This window comes from Ranitomeya variabilis, chromosome 2, assembly GCF_051348905.1.
Source record: "Ranitomeya variabilis isolate aRanVar5 chromosome 2, aRanVar5.hap1, whole genome shotgun sequence".
In the NCBI taxonomy this organism is placed as follows: domain Eukaryota; kingdom Metazoa; phylum Chordata; class Amphibia; order Anura; family Dendrobatidae; genus Ranitomeya; species Ranitomeya variabilis.
In genome coordinates, this window is record NC_135233.1 from 619,505,530 (window position 1) to 619,527,157 (window position 21,628).

General features: G+C 51.2%; 2 protein-coding genes across 5 annotated transcripts in view; both read left to right on the forward strand.

The window, feature by feature from the left end:
- Positions 1 to 21,628, forward strand: part of KIAA0513 (KIAA0513 ortholog) — a 485,188-nt gene that overhangs the window by 346,363 nt on the left and 117,197 nt on the right. The window lies entirely within an intron of this gene.
- GSE1 (Gse1 coiled-coil protein) overlaps positions 1 to 21,628 on the forward strand; it is a 368,545-nt gene that overhangs the window by 110,716 nt on the left and 236,201 nt on the right. The window contains exon 1 of one of the 4 annotated variants that reach the window (XM_077288843.1): positions 7,959 to 8,116. The exons of the other annotated variants lie outside the window; for them this stretch is intronic. Within the exon in view, the coding sequence (XP_077144958.1) occupies positions 8,083 to 8,116 (34 nt within the window). The 5' untranslated portion in view covers positions 7,959 to 8,082. Of the gene's footprint in view, positions 1 to 7,958; positions 8,117 to 21,628 lie in introns of those variants that run through there. 4 annotated transcript variants of the gene reach the window in all.

Consider the following 21,628-nt stretch of genomic DNA (forward strand, 5'->3'; position numbering starts at 1 on the left):
TACCATTCAGACTTTAATCAACTCATCCTGCCCTAATGCTTCTCCCAGATGAGGGCTGTCTCTCTGGCGATAGTTTGTCACAGTGTGTTAGTGAAGGTACAATGTGTGTGACAGAAGGGGCGCACGGGACACACCTCATCCATCTACAATCTGGACTGATCGGATGGCGCTCTTCTCTGCGGACCGTGGTTAGTCGGACAGATCTGATTCGTTACATAGATGGGATCAGAAGGATCATTAGTTCATATCTGTATATAAGTGGTGTGTCAGGACTTATGAGGAGGCATCTAAAGCCACCCCCTTTTCTTGTTTTCCTTAGTTTTCATTTTATCTTCTTCCTTCTTTATTTTTCACCTCTTCTTTCTGTACTTCTCCTCTTCCACTCCTTTATCATCCATCATAATCTTTTTCATCATCTTCTTTCTTTTCTTCTTGATACTCTGTCTTTCTTCTATTCCTGCTTCTTTCCCACTTCTCCCTTCTCTCTCTTTATTCTGTCTCCCTTTCTTCCTGTTTCTTTTCTACTTCATTTTAATTATCTTCCTTTTTTCATCTTACATCTTTTATATTTCTCCTTTTTTTCTTGTATACTCCTTTTTTGTATTCCTACTCTTGTGAGATTTTCTGTTTTCTCTTCTTTTTTTCTCCATTTTCTTTTTATTAACTTCTTCCTTCTTTCCCTCCTGTTTCTCCTATTCTTGCCCCTTTTTTACTTCGCTTCCTGCACCATTTAATCTCTTATCTTAATTGTCTTACCCCTACTTCTTCCTTTCTCTTATTCATCTTCCAATATTTCTTATCTCTTCTTTTCTTACTACTTTTTCCTCTTTCCTTTTTTTTTTCTTCCTCTACCTTTTGCTCCTCTGTCCTTGTCTACATCTTGCTTTTTTCTCATTATTCCCTCCTTTCTCCTAGTGTTTTTTCTTCTATGACTACTTTTATTTTTCCCCTTCCTTCTTTCCTACTTCTCCCCCTCTTCTCCTTTTCCTTCTTACCACTATTCTTCCTCTTTCTTTTCGCCCCTGTGAGTCCTTATTGAGTGTGACGGCTGCAGGGCACAGAGAATTACATTGGAGCCAGTGTGTTTGGCGCTGTGCCCGTCTTCCCGCTGTGTGTCTGATGGAGGTGTGAGAGAGGTGACGATGTGACAGCCATTTCAGCAGAAGAGCTTATTGCTTTCTGACATGCTGGGGCAGCAGCCACGCTTGGGGTGTGTTTTACTTATCCCTGGGCATGGGGGGCATGTAGAGAGGGAGGAGCGGGCACCATTGCACAGTGCTTGGAGCCTGCTGTCCACAACCACATTGTAGGCATTGGTACCCACCAATGATGCTTTAACCCATTCATTGTCTTGTATACCTGTTAACCCCTTCCCTGTCGTGCTATTTGGTACCTGCACTAGATATTGGCACAGAGCAGCTCTGAAGGTCGCTATACTATAAAATATCAGTCCTGTCGCTCAAAAGGAGATGATGCTGCCCGGCCACAACACGGACGTCTACATCAATAGTTTTCACTGCTGTTGGTTTGTCACACTATATCCCATCTGGCAATTGGCGTGAATTCCAAACTGATACATTGTAACAGACAGCACTGTAGAGATTTGTGTTTTCTACAAATGTAGCTTGTAGATGATTGTCTGGACTAGATGAAGTTGGACCGGATACTTCTCATAGCTGAGATCTTTACAAGTTGTAGACTGTTCCATAATGTGATCATTTGGCTTTATTCGATGAGCCCTGTTAACCTGCTGGGCTTTGTGCCTCGGTGTCCGCTCTGTGATGGGGCGTGTAATTGTGCAGCACCTTTCCTCCATATGGCACCAGCCGCTGCTCTTATCACAGAGATAAGAGGCCGCAGAGAAATTTTACTGCCGCAATAAAGTCAGAGTTTATTCTGCATATAAAATGGTGCACTTAAAACCGTGGTGAGAAGCGGCTCTGAGCCAGTTGGACTGTGCGCAATGGTGGCATTCCCGAGCTAGCCGTGGGGCGAGAAACAGTGGTGGCCCCGAGCCAGCGGAAGGGTGAACAATAGTGGTGGCTGCGAGACAGCGGGAGGTTGAGCAACAGTGGTGGTCCCAAGACAGCGGTAGTGTGAGCAACAGTGGTGGCCCCGAGCTAGTGGGAGAGTGAACAACAGTGGTGGTCCCAAGCTAACGGGAGGGTAAGCAACAGTGGTGGCCCGAGCTAGTGGGAAGGTGAGCAACAGTTGTGGCCTCGAGACAGCGGGAGGGTGAGCAACAGTGGTGGCCCCGAGCTAGCGGGAGGGTGAAGAATAGTAGTGGCCCCAAGACAGCGGGAGGGTGAGCAACAGTGGTGGCTCCGAGACAGCGGGAGGGTGAGCCACAGTGGTGTGGCCCCGAGACAGTGGGAGGGTGAGCAATGTGGTGGCCCCGAGCTAGCGGGAGGGTGAGTAACAGTGGTGGCCCCAAGACAGCGGGAGTGTGAGCAACATTCGTGGCCATGAACTAGCTGGGGGGGGGGGGGGGCGAGAAACAGTGGTGGCCCTGAGCCAGTGGGATGGTAAACAATAGTGGTGGCTGCGAGACAGCGGGAGGTTGAGTAACAGTGGTGGCCCCCAAGACAGCGGTAGTGTGAGCAACAGTGGTGGCCCTGAGCCAGCAGGAGTGTTAACAATGGTGCTAGCCCCGAGCTAGCAGGAGTGTGAAAAACAGTGGTGGTCCTGAGCTAGCGGGAGGGTGAGCAACAGTAGTGGCCCCGAGCTAGCGGGAGGGTGAGCAACAGTGGTGGCCCCGAGCTAGCAGGAGGGTGAAGAATAGTGGTGGTCCCGAGCCAGCGGGAGGGTGAGCAACAGTGGTGGCCCCAAGCCAGCGAGAGTGTTAACAACAGTGGTGGCCCCGAGCTAACGGGAGTGTGATCAACAGTGGTGGCCCCGAGCTAGCAGGAGGATGAGCAACAGTGGTGGCCCCAAGCTAGCGGGAGGGTGAGCAACAGTGGTGGCCCCGAGACAGCGGGAGGGTAAACAATAGTGGTGGCCCTGAGACAGCGGGAGGGTGAGCTGCAGTTGTGGCCCTGAGCTAGCGGGAGGGTGAAGAATAGTGATGGCGCCAAGACAGCGGGAGGGTGAGCAACAGTGGTGGCCCCGAGACAGCGGGAGGGTGAACAATAGTGGTGGCCCCAAGACAGCGGGAGGGTAAACAATAGTGGTGGCCCTGAGACAGCGGGAGGGTGAGCTGCAGTTGTGGCCCTGAGCTAGCGGGAGGGTGAGCAATAGTGGTGGCCCCGAGACAGCGGGAGGGTGAACAGTAGTGGTGGCCGCGAGAAGCTGGAGGGTGAGCAATGGTGGTGGCCCCGAGCAAGCGAGAGGGTGAGCAATGGTGGTGGCTCCGAGCTAGGGGGAGGGTGAGCAACGGTGGTGGCCCCAAGCTAGTAGGAGGGTGAGCAATGCTGGTTGCCCCGAGCTAGCGGGAGGGTGAGTGATGGTGGTGGCCCCAAGCTAGCAGGAGGTTAAACAATAGTGGTGGCCCCGAGACAGCGAGAGGGTGAACAGTAGTGGTGGCTGCGAGAAGCTGGAGTGTGAGCAAAGGAGCCAGCAGGATTGTTAACAACAGTGGTGGTCCCGAGCTAGGGGGAGGGTGAGCAACAGTGGTGGCCCCGAGCTAGCGGGAGGGTGAGCTACAGAGGTGGCCCTGAGCTAGCGGGAGGGTGAAGAATAGTGGTGGTCCCGAGCCAGCGGGAAGGTGAGCAACAGTGGTGGCCCCGAGACAGCGGGAGGGTGAACAATAGTGGTGGCCCCAAGGCAGCGGGAGGGTAAACAATAGTGGTGGCCCTGAGACAGCAGGAGGGTGAGCAGCAGTTGTGGCCCTGAGCTAGTGGGAGGGTGAGCAATAGTGATGGCCCCAAGACAGTGGGAGGGTAAACAATAGTGGTGGCCCTGAGACAGCGGGAGGGTGAGCAGCAGTTGTGGCCCTGAGCTAGCGGGAGGGTGAGCAATAGTGTTGGCCCCAAGACAGCGGGAGGGTAAACAATAGTGGTGGCCCTGAGACAGCAGGAGGGTGAGCAGCAGTTGTGGCCCTGAGCTAGCGGGAGGGTGAGCAATAGTGGTGGCCCCGAGACAGCGGGAGGGTGAACAGTAGTGGTGGCCACGAGAAGCTGGAGGGTGAGCAATGGTGGTGGCCCCGAGCAAGCGAGAGGATGAGCAATGGTGGTGGCCCCAAGGCAGCGGGAGGGTAAACAATAGTGGTGGCCCTGAGACAGCAGGAGGGTGAGCAGCAGTTGTGGCCCTGAGCTAGTGGGAGGGTGAGCAATAGTGATGGCCCCAAGACAGCGGGAGGGTAAACAATAGTGGTGGCCCTGAGACAGCGGGAGGGTGAGCAGCAGTTGTGGCCCTGAGCTAGCGGGAGGGTGAGCAATAGTGTTGGCCCCAAGACAGCGGGAGGGTAAACAATAGTGGTGGCCCTGAGACAGCAGGAGGGTGAGCAGCAATTGTGGCCCTGAGCTAGCGGGAGGGTGAGCAATAGTGGTGGCCCCGAGACAGCAGGAGGGTGAACAGTAGTGGTGGCCACGAGAAGCTGGAGGGTGAGCAATGGTGGTGGCCCCGAGCAAGCGAGAGGGTGAGCAATGGTGGTGGCTCCGAGCTAGGGGGAGGGTGAGCAACGGTGGTGGCCCCAAGCTAGTAGGAGGGTGAGCAATGCTGGTTGCCCCGAGCTAGCGGGAGGGTGAGTGATGGTGGCGGCCCAAGCTAGCAGGAGGGTAAACAATAGTGGTGGCCCCGAGACAGCGAGAGAGTGAACAGTAGTGGTGGCCGCGAGAAGCTGGAGGGTGAGCAATGGAGCCAGCAGGAGTGTTAACAATGGTGGTGGCCCCGAGCTAGCAGGAGGGTGAAGAATAGTGATGGCGCCAAGACAGCGGGAAGGTGAGCAACAGTGGTGGCCTCGAGACAGCGGGAGGGTGAACAATAGTGGTGGCCCCAAGACAGCAGGAGGGTAAACAATAGTGGTGGCCCCGAGACAGCGGGAAGATGAGCAACAGTGGTGGCCCCGAGCTAGCGGGAGGGTGAACAATAGTTGTGGCCCCGAGACAGCGGGAGGGTGAACAGTAGTGGTGGCTGCGAGAAGCTGGAGGGTGAGCAATGGTGGTGGCCCCGAGCAAGCGAGAGGGTGAGCAATGGTGGTGGCCCCGAGCTTGCGGGAGGGTGAGCAACGGTGGTGGCCCCGAGCTAGCGGGAGGGTGAGTGATGGTGGTGGCCCCGAGCTAGCGGGAGGGTGAGTGATGGTGGTGGCCCCGAGCTAGCGGGAGGGTGAGTGATGGTGGTGGCCCCGAGCTAGCAGGAGGGTGAACAACGGTACAGACTTTTGTACAGAATCTGGATGGTCTACATTTACCAGGCTTTCCCCGGGATCCTGCATGGTGTGAGTTGTATAATTATGGTTTTCCTCCCGGCACCTTGGGCCCCTCTAGTGCCGCTGTTTAATTTCTCGTTCTCTGCTCCCCAGTGGGATAATGGATGGGAAAGGTTTGCCAGATGATAGCTCTCAAGAGCAAACTCGCCATTGGAGCTGAGACAAACCCTCGGTGCAAAGGGTTAACCGCTCCACTGGGTGCTGCAGGGAGATGAGGATTAATGAGCTCTGTGTGCACAGCGCAACAGGGGGAATTCTGGGTAGTCTGGACTTGTTAACCCTGTAATGGTGCGACGGTCCCAAAGAGCTGCCCGGTTATCGCCTTTTGTGCAGGAGGAGAACTGCATGCAAGACAATTGCAGAGATGATCCTATAATGGTCCAAAGCAATGTTCTGCAACCTGTGGCTCCGCAGCAGGACCTGTGCGCCCCCTGCTGGTTCAGTGTCTGCATGCTCTGGTGGAATGAGTGATGACTGAGCCCCATGCATTGATGTGATCTCCGTCACTGATTATGGGGTTAGGGATTATGAGTTATTTGCAGTATAGGCGGCTGCATTTAGCAGATGATGCTCGCTGTTTAAGTCGCAGGATGTGAACATGCCTTTACGTTTGCGATTATAATAGCGTCTAATATGTGTTGCTTTTTCAAAGTCGAGGGCAACAAAGGAATATTTATTAAGCTCCTTTTCTAGAATTTTCTATATAAAGAGGAAGAAACTGCAGCAAAACCGCAAGAAAATGTGTGTTATTCCTCTCCTGCCTTTATGGAGCTCATGTTCGTATTTTTCAGGTGTGAAGGAGTTAATGTGGAAGCGTTTTGCCTCGCAGCCATATAAGCACCTCTCGCCTCACCTGCTCCCTAGGCGGCGCAGGCTCCTTCTTGCTGCAGGAAGCTTTTGTTTGCTCGCTCACCGCAGCCCAGCAGTCGTTGGCCCTTGGCAGGGCGACCTTAGCAGGTTTTTTTGAGTGGGAAACCTGTGTGCACTGGCCAAGTCCCCAGAAAAAAGGGGAGGGAATATGGGGGGAACACTATGCACCAGGGAGCTCTGCAGGTGGAATGGGATTTGTAGAGGATTTGGCGGATAAGAGCTGGTGAGCTCCTGAAATCCTTTCTACCCCGGGGTGACTGGTGACCGATTCCTCACAGACCAATTACATTACGGCTGTCACCCGAGACACCGCTGAGGTTACAGGTCCTGCAAAATGCGCAGAAACCGCGCACAAGTATATAAATCGCAGGGCAGAAAATCCGCTGTGTGTTTCATGTGCTAGAGATAAGGCACCATGAGTATTGTGAATGGTGGTCTGCACCCCTGCATAGGTGGTCTGCTCTGTATGGTAACATGTAGTGCACCCTGGATAGGCGGTCTGCTCTCTATGGTAACATGTAGTGCACCCTGGATAGGTGGTCTGCTCCCTATGGTAGCATGTACGTCACCCTGGATAGGTGGTCTGCTCTCTATGGTAGCGTGTAGTGCACCCTGGGTAGGTGGTCTGCTCTCTATGGTAGCGTGTAGTGCACCCTGGGTAGGTGGTCTGCTCTCTATGGTAGCGTGTAGTGCACCCTGGATAGGTGGTCTGCTCTCTATGGTAGCGTGTAGTGCACCCTGGATAGGTAATCTACTCCCTGTGGTAGCATGTAGTGCACCCTGGATAGGTGGTCTGCTCCCTATGGTAGCATGTAGTGCACCCTGGATAGGTGGTCTGCTCTCTATGGTAGCATGTACCGCACCCTGGACAGGTGGTCTGCTCCCTATGGTAGCATGTAGTGCACCCTGGATAGGTGGTCTACTCCCTATGTTAGCATGTAGTGCATCCTGGATAGGTGGTCTGCTCCCTATGGTAGCGTGTAGTGCACCCTGGATAGGTAGTCTGCTCCCTATGGTAGCATGGAGCGCACCCTGGATAGGTGGTCTGCTCCCTATGGTAGCATGTAGTGCACCCTGGATAGGTGGTCTGCTCTCTATGGTAGCATGTACCGCACCCTGGACAGGTGGTCTGCTCCCTATGGTAGCATGTAGTGCACCCTGGATAGGTGGTCTGCTCCCTATGTTAGCATGTAGTGCATCCTGGATAGGTGGTCTGCTCCCTATGGTAGCGTGTAGTGCACCCTGGATAGGTAGTCTGCTCCCTATGGTAGCATGGAGCGCACCCTGGATAGGTGGTCTGCTCCCTATGGTAGCATGTAGTGCACCCTGGATAGGTGGTCTGCTCCCTATGGTAGCATATACTGCATCCTGGATAGGTGGTCTGCTCCCTATGGTAGCATGTAGCACACCCTGGATAGGAGGTCTGCTCCCTATGGTAGCATGCAGTGCATTCTGGATAGGTGGTCTGCTCCCTATGGTAGCGTGTAGTGCATCCTGGATAGGAGGTCTGCTCCCTATGGTAGCATGTAGCGGTCTCGGGGCCTATATGCTCATATGTATGACGTGTTGCCTCTTTCTCCGCAGCATTTTCCTTCAGTTCCAGATGTTTGTGCTGCTTTTTGTTGCCAGATGCTTGAAAGAGTTAACCTCTGCTTGTCGACATGTCGCTTCGCGTTTCCAGTCTGTTTGCCGTAAGATTCCAGACTCTGCCCTCACCTGAAGCTGCCACTCCTAGCGCTTCTAGAGGAAGGTTACAGAATTTCCCATCATATCATGTAAAGTTTCCAGAAGTTACTGATTTATTTCCTTGTGGAAAAGGTGTGACATGTGTGAAGCTACAGGCAAAGATGCAGAGGGTGACCCCTCCAACTGACCACAGAGGTAAGGACCCTTCTGTAGTCCTGTTTAGCAGGGAGGACATGGCGGGCGAAAAAGGCAGTGCATGACAAATCTTGGGCTTAGCAGAGCAGTGAGTGCAGCTCTGGGGGATAATACAGGAGGTAACTCAGGATCAGTAATGTAATGTATGTACACAGTGACTGCACCAGCAGAATAGTGAGTGCAGCTCTGGAGGATAATACAGGATGTAACTCAGGATCAGTAATGTATGTACTCAGTGACTGCACCAGCAGAATAGTGAGTGCTGCTCTGGGGTATAATACAGGATATAACACAGGATCAGTAATGTAGTACATGTACACAGTGACTGCACCAGCAGAATAGTGAGTGCAGCTCTGAAGTATAATACAGGATGTAACTTAGGATCAGTAATGTATGTACACAGTGACTCCACCAGCAGAATAGTGAGTGCAGCTCTGGGGTATAATACAGGATGTAACTCAGGATCAGTAATGTAATGTATGTACACAGTGACTGCACCAGCAGAATAGTGAGTGCAGCTCTGGAGTATAATACAGGATGTAACTCAGGATTAGTAATGTATGTACACAGTGACTGCACCAGCAGGATAGTGAGTGCAGCTCTGTGGTATAATACAGGATGTAACTCAGGATCAGTAATGTAATGTATTTACACAGTGACTGCACCAGCAGAATAGTGAGTGCAGCTCTGGAGTATAATACAGGATGTAACTCAGGATTAGTAATGTAATTTATGTACACAGTGACTGCATCAGCAGAATAGTGAGTGCAGCTCTGGAGTATAATACAGGATGTAACTCAGGATCAGTAATGTAATGTATGTACACAGTGACTGCACCAGCAGAATAGTGAGTGTAGCTCTGGGGTATAATACAGGATGTAACTCAGGATCAGTAATGTAATTTATGTACACAGTGACTGCACCAGCAGAATAGTGAGTGTAGCTCTGGGGTATAATACAGGATGTAACTCAGGATCAGTAATGTAATGTATGTACACAGTGACTGCACCAGCCGAATAGGGAGTGCAGCTCTGGAGTATAATACAGAATGTAACTCAGGATCAGTAATGTATGTACACAGTGATTGCACCAGCAGAATAGTGAGTGCAGCCCTGGAGGAGTTCGTTAGTGGTATTGATGGTGTAGTGATGGATCGGTCGCACTGCAGGGTATCAGTGGGGCTACATGGTGAGAGGCTCAGCAGACAGTATCGCACATGATGGGATTAGATGCAGCAGCCATGTTGGTTACCTGTAGATCGTCTCTTGTGGCCATCAGGTGCTTCTCAGGATCCTTTTCTGGTAGTGATGGAGGGTGTCTCCTCTGTGTAAACGTGTAATTAATTATCTTTGCATTGAATACATGAAATGACTGAGAGCGACTAATGATGAGACACGGCCGCTATCACTGGTCCACACGGCTCCCGCCTGCTGAACACTGGATGGATACAGTGATATTTTCTCCGTTTCTTTTTTATTTTTCACTTTATTCGATTCTGCTGCATTAATCTTCCCATCCAAGACCATAAAGTCACAAATCGGATCTGCCATCATTTAGAGTCTCAATGTGCCGGACGCCTGATCGCCCCCTTTATTAACTCCATATTGTGCCTTGTAGAGGGGTATAAGGCAAGGTGTGCTGGTATCTGTAGTTCTACATGAGCATATATACTAGAGCTGGGCAGTAAATGGATAGTAACCCCCCATTCACATATTTATGGGGCGACCCCTTTTAGTCAGCAGCGTTTGGAGGTTTTCAGTATTTCTTAATATCATGGAGGGATATGGTGCCCTCCCACCGTCCAGTCATCTCTGACTGCATTACAGTATATATTACAAGGCTTGGCCCCTCCCCTGGTCGCGGCCCCCCTCCCCTGGTTGCGGCCCCCCTCCCCTGGTTGAGACCCCCCTCCCCTAGTTGCGACCCCCCTCCCCTGGTCGTGACCCCCCTTACCGGGTCTTGGCCCCCTCCCTTTTTTTGCAGCAATTTTTAGAATAATGTACAATCTAGGAAAGGTGGAGCAGTGCTGTAATGTAACGCGGGGACAGAGGTGCAAAGTTTGAGACTGAGTGCATTTCTATCGGCCTTAGACACTAGTTATCAGTTTATTTCCTGGGATATTATTGCTGCATTCTTCCACCTGTCACGGAGTCTGATTTGTGTATTTATACACATTGCATCAGATCAGCAGCTGTGTGTGGAGTGGTCCTGAGCGTCATGTTATATTCTACATTCAGGCACTGGTGCGTCCCCTGTATCCTGTGCATCCCCTTTATCCCGTTTCCGGTGCGTCCCCTGTATCCTGCACGTCCCCTGTAGCCGGCGTGCCCCCTGTACCCGGCATGTCTCCTGTATCCTGCACGTCCCCTGTACCTGGCGCGTCCCCTGTACCCGGCACGTCTCCTGTACATTCCCTGTACCCGGCAGGTCCCCTGTATCCTGTACATTCCCTGTACCCAGCGCGTCCCCTGTATCCTGTACATTCCCTGTACCCGGCACGTCCACTGTATCCTGTACATTCCCTGTAGCCGGCACGTTCCCTGTATCCTGTACATTCCCTGTACCCGACACATTCCTTGTATCCTGCACGTCCCCTGTACCCGGCGTGTCCTTTTTATCCCCTGTATCCTGTACATTCCCTGTACCTGGCACGTTCCCTGTATCCTGTACATTCCCTGTACCCGACACGTTCCTTGTATCCTGCACGTCCCCTGTACCCGGTGCATCTTTTGAGTCAGATGTGTCTTATTGATGAGCGTGTCCCCTCGTCATGTGACCTGGACCTTTAAGACAGAGTAAATGAATCTGCCATTACCGGGGCTTGTTTGCTCTTATTGAATCTCGGCGTCCTCTCTGGTGCCGATAGGATCAGCGTTTCTGGGGTGGGAGCAGCGGCTCTGGCTTCGCTCAGCCCTACTGATTGTGGCAGGCCTCGTTCGCGGAGCTGACACGATCCAGATGTGATGAGCCCGCCATCCGCTGTGATGTGGGGAACGGCACAGATCTAGAGCGGATAATTGGAGACATGTTGTGTATTAGCGGCGCTGTAGCACGTACGGCTGGAGGAGCCACCATTAATCCTTGGCCATACAATATGTGATGGGAGAAATGAACATTTGCGTTTTCGCTGCCTCCCCTCCCTCCATCGTCTGATTCGGGCGTCATAATTATCTTTCCATTAGCTTTTTGGGTTTTTTTTACTTGCAAGTTGAGCTTTTCTGAGCAGCACTGAATCTTCAAATCTGCCATTTGTGAGAATCTTCTCCCCTTCCCTTGTAACGCCCCCCCCGGGGATCACATCCACCGTCCCCTTAATGAGAGGTGGAGGCGCCTTCTCATGTATAATTTGTGGCCCGTCTTCATTATCCGCATATCCCAGATATATCCTTACGGCACTTTTTATAGCTGGAGGCGACCCCCCGATCCCCCGCCCCACCGGCATTGCCGTCCTCGGATATTATTCCCAAAACAGCGGGAAATGACAAAGTTGTAAATGCAGGGGACACGTGTTGTTCTGTCCGGCTCCTACTTCACTGTCATTTTATTAGTCGCATCTATATATTATTCTGGAGTTGGAGCAAAGTAGCCAAAGATGCAGGAAACTTGCCACCGTGGTCACATGGCCTGACGTAAAGCAGAAGTGGTCCGTCTGTCCCTGGATCCCCCAAGTCTCAGTGTTGATCATGCTTATTTGCTACAATGTATCTAATCCGTTCGGCAGCACAAATCTGTGACAGTCACTAACTGCGCTGACACATTGTAACAAAACTAGGTAAAGTACTGCGAAAAATTGTTATTTATGTTTCCATCCACTGACAGCAAGCTCGCTACATTTCTATACACTCAGTATAACCTCAAAAACGGTCTGATACATTGTAACAAACTGTCAGGACTGGAGAGTTACCCTATATTTGATAATGATCTATTTACTTGGTATTGGTCTAGACTGATGCATTGTAACGGACCCTCAGCAGTGGGAAGTATCACGTCTGGAGGGATGTGGCGCCCTGAGCATTAACCTCGCAGGAGGAAAAGACAGACAGATTCCTCAACCCGTGGATGAAATCTTTACATCTGAGACTGGAGGGGCCGTAAAATGAAGGCCAGGTCCATTAAACCTCATTATCAGCCGGTACTTAGCGCTGCCCGTCCTGCCAGGCCCTGGACACCAGTTTAATTTGATGGGTGTTACGGGAGAATTGGCTATTAATTGTGATGGCTGCGGCCTGGCTCTGCTCCTGACTCCGGCAGCCGACTCTGCAGTAACACAAAGACTGGCATTGTTGTCAGGACGAGCGCTCGGCCCCCGGGCACCAGAGGAGGGTTGGCAGTCGCATCAGCTGAGTGCCACCTACAGGCCCCTGGTGTTCCAGAATACAGGGTCGTGATTGATGCAGCTGTAGACCCCCTAAGGCGAAATTCACACAACGCTGCGGTGTGGGAAATATGTGCAGCAATGAACCAAAAACTAACTCCGGATATATAAAGAGCAAACTCACCACCAAAATCCATGTAAGAGTGAACATAAAATTCTACAGAAACAGCTGCGTCGCTGTGTTCATACAGTATTATACTCCAGAGCTGCACTCACTATTCTGCTGGTGCAGTCACTGTGTACATACATTACTGATCCTGTTATATCCTGTATTATACTCCAGAGCTGCACTCACTATTCTGCTGGTGCAGTCACTGTGTACATACATTACTGATCCTGAGTTACCTCCTGTATTATACCCCAGAGCTGCACTCACTATTCTGCTGGTGCAGTCACTGTGTACATACATTACATTACTGATCCTGAGTTACCTCCTGTATTACACTCCAGAGCTGCACTCACTATTCTGCTGGTGCAGTCACTGTGTACATACATTACTGATCCTGAGTTACCTCCTGTATTATACCCCAGAGCTTCACTCACTATTCTGCTGGTGCAGTCACTGTGTACATACATTACATTACTGATCCTGAGTTACCTCCTGTATTATACTCCAAAGCTGCACTCACTATTCTGCTGGTGCAGTCACTGTGTACATACATTACATTACTGATCCTGAGTTACATCCTGTATTACACTCCAGAGCTGCACTCACTATTCTGCTGGTTGGTGCTGGAAACTGTCAGCAAGTGTGTAGAGTGACTCCTGCCTCGTCTGAGGTCCTAAAATGCGGGGGGCAGGTACATCAGCTGACTGACAACATTTTGCAGACATTAGAACAACAATAAATGTTGGATAGATTTCAGCTGTGAAGCTCCACAATTGTGAATTCTTCTCCTAGCGCACCTCGTATGTCACTAGCTCGCGCCTCTCGTACCTCCACGTTCCTCAGTGTCACTCTTGCTCCTCAGACACATCTGCCTCTCGCTTGCTCTGCGCCTCGCTGTCTCCCTTGCTCCTCTTCATCCTTTATCCGACACCTGTTCCTTGTAAAATTAATGCAGCCCGAAGCCCCGGGAGCAGCTTGTGCGGGAGGATGAGAGCTGCCGCCACAATGCGGAGCTGAAAGCTTCAATTAAGTGAATTCCTCCGAGAAGAGACTGTGATCAGGAGTAAATGTTGCGGCAGCGGGTGCAGGAATCTGACGGATGTGGCAGCCTTGTGTCACCTGGGGGCAGCACTGAGGGGCGGGTGTTCTTATGTGACCAGATGATTTTCTGGTGATTGATTCCCTTTTTTTTTTTTATTAACATCCTTGAGAAAAATGAAAGGTTCTGCCGGGATTCTAGAGAGGAAACCCCTGGAGCCCGGCGTCCGGATCTGCTGGTTATGATGGAGAGAATGAGCGGTGGCGTGGAGGGGGCATGTGCATGGTCAGGACTTCAGTGCCCCATGCAGGTGAATGGGCCGATACGCTGTTTTTTGGCAGGAGAGGCCACATCGGGGAATATCCCTCTCATTCCGCCTCTCTGCTACAAATGGGGCAAATCTTTGCTGTTATCAGTCCAGCTCAAAGGACCGACAATCCTGCCACCTCCGAATATACAGTACATCGCCCTCCAATTCCTGACTTGATTTTTCTCGGTCTCCACTTGCTGTCAGTGAATTGATACATTCTTTCCAGAGGCTGCAGATGTCTTCTCGCAGCTGGGGGCTTGTCGCCATGTATCAGGCCTACTGTAGTTTGTGACAGTGTGTCAGTGCAGCACGATCTTGATAAGTGTCGGTCAGCCAGCACAATGGCTAGTAGGGCGATTCCATCCAAAACGTTCCACCAAGGCCAGCGGCGAGCACAGAGGTCACACGTCGTCTGCACATTGCACGTTTGGGCCAAACTGCGCAGACCTGCAGGAGACTGCGAACTTGTCCTTGGGGCAAACGAGGCCCCAATAAAGTGCCCATGGGAGTCGTTCAGTAGATGGTGGTCACGGTGTGGCGGTTACATTGGATGCATGATGGAGAAACCTGGACGTTGTGGGGACCCCAAGGATTGGGGCACAGGGTCAGATGGCGGGGTGAGCGGTTGGCATCACCTTCCCTGCCGTGTGTGAACAGGAGGCGTCTCCGCTGCTTCACGCGCTCTTTCCTTGGACGACGAGGTGTTACCCTCCTGAGACCTGGAACCGGGACCTAAATGTGCCGAGGAAAGGACACCGAGCTGGGAAGAAATGCCGGCGTCAAGCTGCCGCCATGTATTATGCATCAGGCTGGTTTTACATTATTTCTGCTCCAACCTGTCAGTATGGAAGGCTCTGCATAATTTATAGCAGCGGATCCGCACGCCTCCCGACAAGCGCCCGCTCTGTTATAGGGGACATAACGAGCTTCCATGATAAAAATAGACAGGCGTAAACCAGACGCCTGACCTCTCCCACTGCGCCCTGAGATGACCCCAGGAGGCGCAGACCCCGGGACCCCCACCATCATGGTTCATACCTGGCTGACCAATGATATGGCAGTAAGGAGGCCGATACAAGGAAGGGTCAGGGGGCGCAGCAATCACGTGGTCTGATGGCGCAGGTGACACCGGACCGTTCACATTCCCGCGGTAGTGAACATGGCCGCTCGCTTGCCTCCCGGCATTATTACCATATTTATGTGCTTCGTGTTTCCAGCAGGGACGCGCTTAATTAAAACCTTCCTTCTCGATGAATTAGAAATGAACATCCGGCTCCTGCACAACAAAAAGGGGTAATTAACGCTTAAGTCAAAAAGACGCAATTATAAAAACAAGGAGGCGGCACCTTTACTGCATCACTGGAAGGAGACCGCGGCAAAGTCAGTAATAGTCAGTGCCCTGCGGAGCGCGCCTAACCCTGCGCTATAGGAGGCCCCGGAAGAGTGGGCATGAGGCTGACAACCTACACAGAACCAACACGGCGCATAGGAGAAGATCCTCCACACCCAGACTGATACATTGTCGCAAACTATCAGCTCAGGAGAGATTTGTGCTGCTCCGTTTATCTCATAGGATTGTCTAGATATGGACACATTGAAACAAATCGTCAGCTGTGATAAGCATTAGATTTGAACCGGATTTGAACCTCCTATATGCACCAGCAGAATTGTGAGTGCAGCTCTGGAGTATAATACAGGATGTAACTCAGGATCAGTAATGTAATGTATGTACACAGTGACTGCACCAGCAGAATAGTGAGTGCAGCTCTGGAGTATAATACAGGATGTAACTTATAATCAGTAATGTAATGTATGTACACAGTGACTACACCAGCAGAATAGTGAGTGCAGCTCTGGAGTATAATACAGGATGTAACTCAGGATCAGTAATGTAATGTATGTACACAGTGACTGCACCAGCAGAATAGTGAGCGCAGCTCTGGGGTATAATACAGGATGTAACTTAGGATCAGTAATGTAATGTAGGTACACAGTGACTGCACCAGCAGAATAGTGAGTGCAGCTCTGGAGTATAATACAGGATGTAACTCAGGATCAGTAATGTATGTACACAGTGACTGCACCAGCAGAATAGTGAGTGCAGCTCTGGAGTATAATACAGGTGTCACGACTCAAGAAGTGGACCCTCTGGGTCACGGCTACAGAGCCCCCGAGGGCGAGCAGACCAGATGGAACCACCCCCTATACAGGGAGTGTTTGGGACAAGCCCAAGGGGGGTGAGGCCGCGACTGCCGGAACCAAAGGGGCGACTAGTATGGGAGCCAGAGGTGGGACAGAGAATACAGGAGAAGTGGTGCCACCCAGGCGCATAGATAAGAGACTAGCCTAGAACGTTAGGTACTAACCAGTATGAAGAGGATTCACGGAAGATAGGGAGCGATGGAAACACAGGACCGGCTAGGAAGGCAGGAACACTAGGCTGGGAAGATGACTGGAGCGCCGGGCAGGCACGGAGGCTGGAACACTGGACTGACACGGAGACTGGACCACAGGACTGGTACGGAGACAGGAACACAGGACTGGTACGGAGGCTGGAACACAGGATTGGTATGGAGGCTGGAACACAGGACTGGTATGGAGACTGGAACACAGGACAGGTACGGAGGCTGAAACACTGGACTGGTACGGAGACTGGAACACAGGACAGGTACGGAGGCTGGAACACAGGACTGGTACGGAGACTGGAACACAGGACAGGTACGGAGGCTGGAACACTGGACTGGTACGGAGGCTGAAACACTGGACTGGTACGGAGACTGGAACACAGGACAGGTACGGAGGCTGGAACACAGGACTGGTACGGAGACTGGAACACAGGACAGGTACGGAGGCTGGAACACAGGACTGACACAGAGGCTGGAACACGGGACTGGTACGGAGGAAGGAGACAATGAGGCAGAGCAGGGCACAGAGTAAACGCAGGGAGCCTAAGAGACCAAGGGGGTACCGGCAAGGAACCGGCAAACACGATAGACGCAAAGGCGTCTAACCCGGGCAGGTGCTGGAGTGAAATACCCGATGGGCGCCGCCATATTGGGGGCGGAGCCATCGGGTCACGAACTCCCAGAGACCCGTGCGGTGCGAGAAGCCCGTCTGCGCATGCGCGGACCGGCAAAGGGACGAGCACCGAGGAAAGCAGGAGCGGAGGAGCGTCGGGAGCGCGCCGGCCGGAACGGTAAGTATGGTAAGGTGTAACAGTATCCCCTCTCTTACCCCCCCTCTCTTTAGGGCTGGAAAGGAATTTTTTCAAAATTAAAGGAGCATTGATATTCTCAAGAGGCTCCCAAGACCTTTCCTCGGGTCCGAACCCTTTCCAATCAATTAGAAAAAATGTTTTGCCCTTGACAGTCTTTTTGGCGAGAATATTCTTAACCTCAAAAAACGCATCAGAGGAGACTGGTTGAAGAGAACGAGATGGAACAGAATGGAAATGATTGAAAATTGCGGGTTTGAGGAGGGATACATGAAAGACATTAGGAATGCGTAAGGAGGTGGGTAATTTCAATTTGTATGCTACATCATTAACTCGGCTAGAAATCTCAAAGGGACCGATGTATCGTGGGCCCAGCTTCTGAGAAGGAATTTTAAGTCTGATATAGCGTGAGGAAAGCCACACCTTATCGCCAGGTCGATAAGGAGGAGCATCCAAACGCCTTTTGTCGGCAAACCTCTTCATTTTGCTACTGGCTTTTACTAGCGCCTCCTTAGTCTCTAGCCAAATTTGGGAAAACTCCTGGGACAAGGAATCCGCCGCCGGTACGCCTGAGGTGGGGAGAACAGGGAGAGGAATGCCGGGATGTTGCCCAAAAACAATAAAAAAAGGTGACTTAGATGAAGATTCGCTAGTATGGTTGTTGTAGGTGAATTCTGCCCAAGGAAGAAGAGATACCCAGTCATCATGGTGAGCATTAGTAAAATGCCGAAGATAAGAGATGAGGATTTGATTAACACGTTCCACTTGACCGTTGGACTGGGGATGATAAGCAGAAGAAAAATCTAGCGATACCTTCATAAGACCACAGAGCGCTCTCCAAAAACGGGAGGTAAACTGGACTCCTCGGTCAGAGACGATGTGCTGAGGGAATCCGTGAAGCCGAAAAACTTGAAGTAAAAAAATCTTCGCAAGGTCAGGAGCAGATGGGAGTCCAGGTAGAGAGATGAAGTGGGCCATCTTGGAAAATCTGTCTACTACCACTAGAATTGCCGTGCAATTAGAGGATCTCGGTAAATCGGTGACAAAGTCCATAGCGATATGAGTCCATGGAACCGATGGCACAGGAAGTGGAAGTAGAGGCCCAGAAGGCAGCTGTCGAGGAACCTTATTCCGAGCACACGTGGAACAAGAAGCAACAAAATCTAATACATCCTGGCGAAGAGAAGGCCACCAATAATGGCGAGAAATCAGGAAGAGGGTCTTCTTAGCTCCGACATGTCCGGCGAACTGGGAGGAGTGTCCCCAACGTAAGACCTTCAACTTGTCACAATTAGAAACGAGGGTCTTTCCTGGAGGCGGTGAGATTACATCGAGGGGAGCCAAAGAGACAATCTTAGTTGGATCAAGAATGTGTGCGGGTCTCTCCTCTACATCAGATGGTAGAAAAGACCGAGACAGAGCGTCAGCCCTGATGTTCTTGTCTCCAGGCCGGAAGTGTAGCTCGAAATCGAAGCGTCCGAAGAACAAGGACCATCTAGCCTGTCGAGGATTCAGTCTTTGGGCTGACTGAACATAGGCTAGATTCTTGTGGTCAGTGAAAATAACAAAAGGATGAACAGCCCCTTCAAGAAGATACCGCCACTCCTCCAGGGCCAACTTGATGGCTAACAATTCCTTGTCACCGATGGAATAATTGCGTTCCGGGGGAGAGAAAGCTTTGGAGAAAAAGCCACAGGAAACCAACCGTCCAGAATTGGATCTCTGTAAAAGCACAGCTCCGGCTCCAAAAGATGATGCGTCCACTTCAAGGATAAAAGGCCTGTTGGAATCGGGACGATGAAGCACCGAGGCAGAAGCAAATTCTTGTTTCAGAGTTTGGAAAGCTGTCTCTGCCTCCGGAGGCCAGAGATTAGGATCAACCCCTTTACGGACCAGAGCAGAGATTGGCTTAGACAATGAGGAGAATTGAGGGATAAATTGTCTGTAGTAATTGGCAAAGCCAAGGAACCGCTGGATAGCTTTTGTTCCCGAAGGACTGGGCCAATTCAAAACGGCAGACACTTTTTCGGGATCCATTCTTAGACCCTCCTCAGAAACAATATATCCCAGGAAAGGCACAGAAGACTGCTCAAAAACACATTTTTCGAACTCTGCAAAGAGATGATTCTCCCTTAGGCGAAGTAAGACTCGGCGAACGTCTCGGCGATGAGTGGAAAGATCAGGAGAGAAGACGAGGATGTCATCCAAGTAGACAACTACACTGGTGTAGAGGCAGTCACGAAAGATGTCATTGACGAACTCCTGGAACACCGCTGGAGCATTACAAAGCCCAAACGGCATTACCAGATACTCATAGTGACCGTCCCGAGTATTGAATGCGGTCTTCCACTCGTCTCCCGCACGGATACGAACCAAGTTATAAGCTCCTCGAAGATCAAGGTTGGTAAAAATTCGTGCACCTCTCAGTCGGTCGAAGAGTTCAGAGATAAGCGGTAAAGGGTATTTGTTCTTCACAGTGATGTTGTTTAACCCTCTGTAATCTATACACGGACGAAGGGAACCATCCTTCTTCTTCACAAAAAAGAAACCCGCACCTGCTGGAGAGGAAGATTTCCGAATAAAGCCTCTGGCAAGATTTTCTTGAACATAGTCCGACATAGCTTGAGTTTCTGCAGGCGAGAGCGGATAGATTCTTCCCTTGGAGGCAGGGCACCAGGAACAAGGTCAATGGAACAGTCATAAGGTCGGTGCGGCCGAAGAGACTCCGCCTCCTTTTTGTCAAAAACATCAGAAAAAGAAGAATAAGCAGAGGGCAGCCCGGAGAGGACGGGAGAGGAACAAGGGACACCAACAGGGCGCACCGGCAGCAGACAACGAGACCGACAGGAATCTCCCCAACGAAGAATATTGCCCCTACGCCAATCCAGGAAAGGTTCGTGGAGACGCAACCACGGGAGACCGAGAAGAACAGGGTGAGAGATGTTGGCCAAAACTAAAAACGAAATTTTCTCTCTATGAAGAGCCCCAACCTGAAGTTCCACAAAGTGCGTGACTTGAGTAATAGTCTCCTGCAGGGGTCTCCCGTCTACAGAAGCAAGAAGAAGAGGGTTCTCTAACGGTCTAACGGGAACTGAGAATTTAGTTACCTCCTCTAGCCTAAGGGTACTGTCACACAGTACCATTTTGATCGCTACGACGGTACGATTCGTGACGTTCTAGCGATATCGTTACGATATCGCAGTGTCTGACACGCAGCAGCGATCAGGGATCCTGCTGAGAATCGTACGTCGTAGCAGATCGTGTGGAACTTTCTTTCGTCGCTTGATCACCCGCTGACATCGCTGGATCGTTGTGTGTGACAGCGATCCAGCGATGTGTTCGCTTGTAACCAGGGTAAACATCGGGTAACTAAGCGCAGGGCCGCGCTTAGTAACCCGATGTTTACCGTGGTTACCAGCGTAAAAGTAAAAAAAAAACAAACAGTACATACTCACATTCCGGTGTCTGTCCCCGGCGTCTCAGCTTCTCTCCACTGTGTGAGCGTCTGCCAGCCGGAAAGCGAGCACAGCGGTGACGTCTGACGTCACCGCTGTGCTTGCCGGCTATGGCGCTTACACAGTGGAGAGAAGCAGAACGCCGGGGACAGACACCAGAATGTAAGTATGTACTGTTTGTTTTTTTTTACTTTTACGCTGGTAACCACGGTAAACATCGGGTTACTAAGCGCGGCCCTGCGCTTAGTTACCCGATGTTTACCCTGGTTACCGGGGACTTCGGCATCGCTCCAGCGCCGTGATTGCAACGTGTGACAGCAGTCTACGACGCTGGAGCGATAATCATACGATCGCTGCGACGTCACGGATCGTGCCGTCGTAGCGATCAAAATGGTACTGTGTGACAGTACCCTAATAAAATTTCCCGCAGCCCCAGAGTCTAAATAAGCCTCAAGAGAGAAACGTTTGTCATGTACGTGCAATAAAACGGGCAAAGTGAGGGGTTGAGAGGTTTCACTTGTACCTAGGGAGGCCTCTCTTACCTGACCTAGACGGAGGAGTTTTCCGGACGGTCAGGACAGGCACGAAGGAGATGTGAGGAACTGCCACAGTAAAAACAGAGACCCTGGGCAAGCCTTTCCTTGCGACGTTGTTCAGAGAGTTTGACACGATCCACCTGCATCGGTTCAGGGGCAGAAACTGAAGCGGTGACCCTAGGACGAGGGCTGAGAGGCCTGCGAGAGGTCATAGAAGAACGCGGAAATTTTTTCTCCCGGGCTCTCTCCTGAAAGCGAAGATCAATTCGCGTAGCTAAAGAAATTAAATCCTCCAAAATTGTAGGAGTATCCCGGCCAGCTAATTCATCCTTAATACGACTGGAAAGCCCCCGCCAGAAAGCCCCGACTAACGCCTCATTATTCCAACCCAAATCGGTAGCTAAAGTTCGGAACTGAATTGCATATTGCCCTACGGTTAGGGACCCCTGCTGTAGATTGAACAAGGCTTCGGTG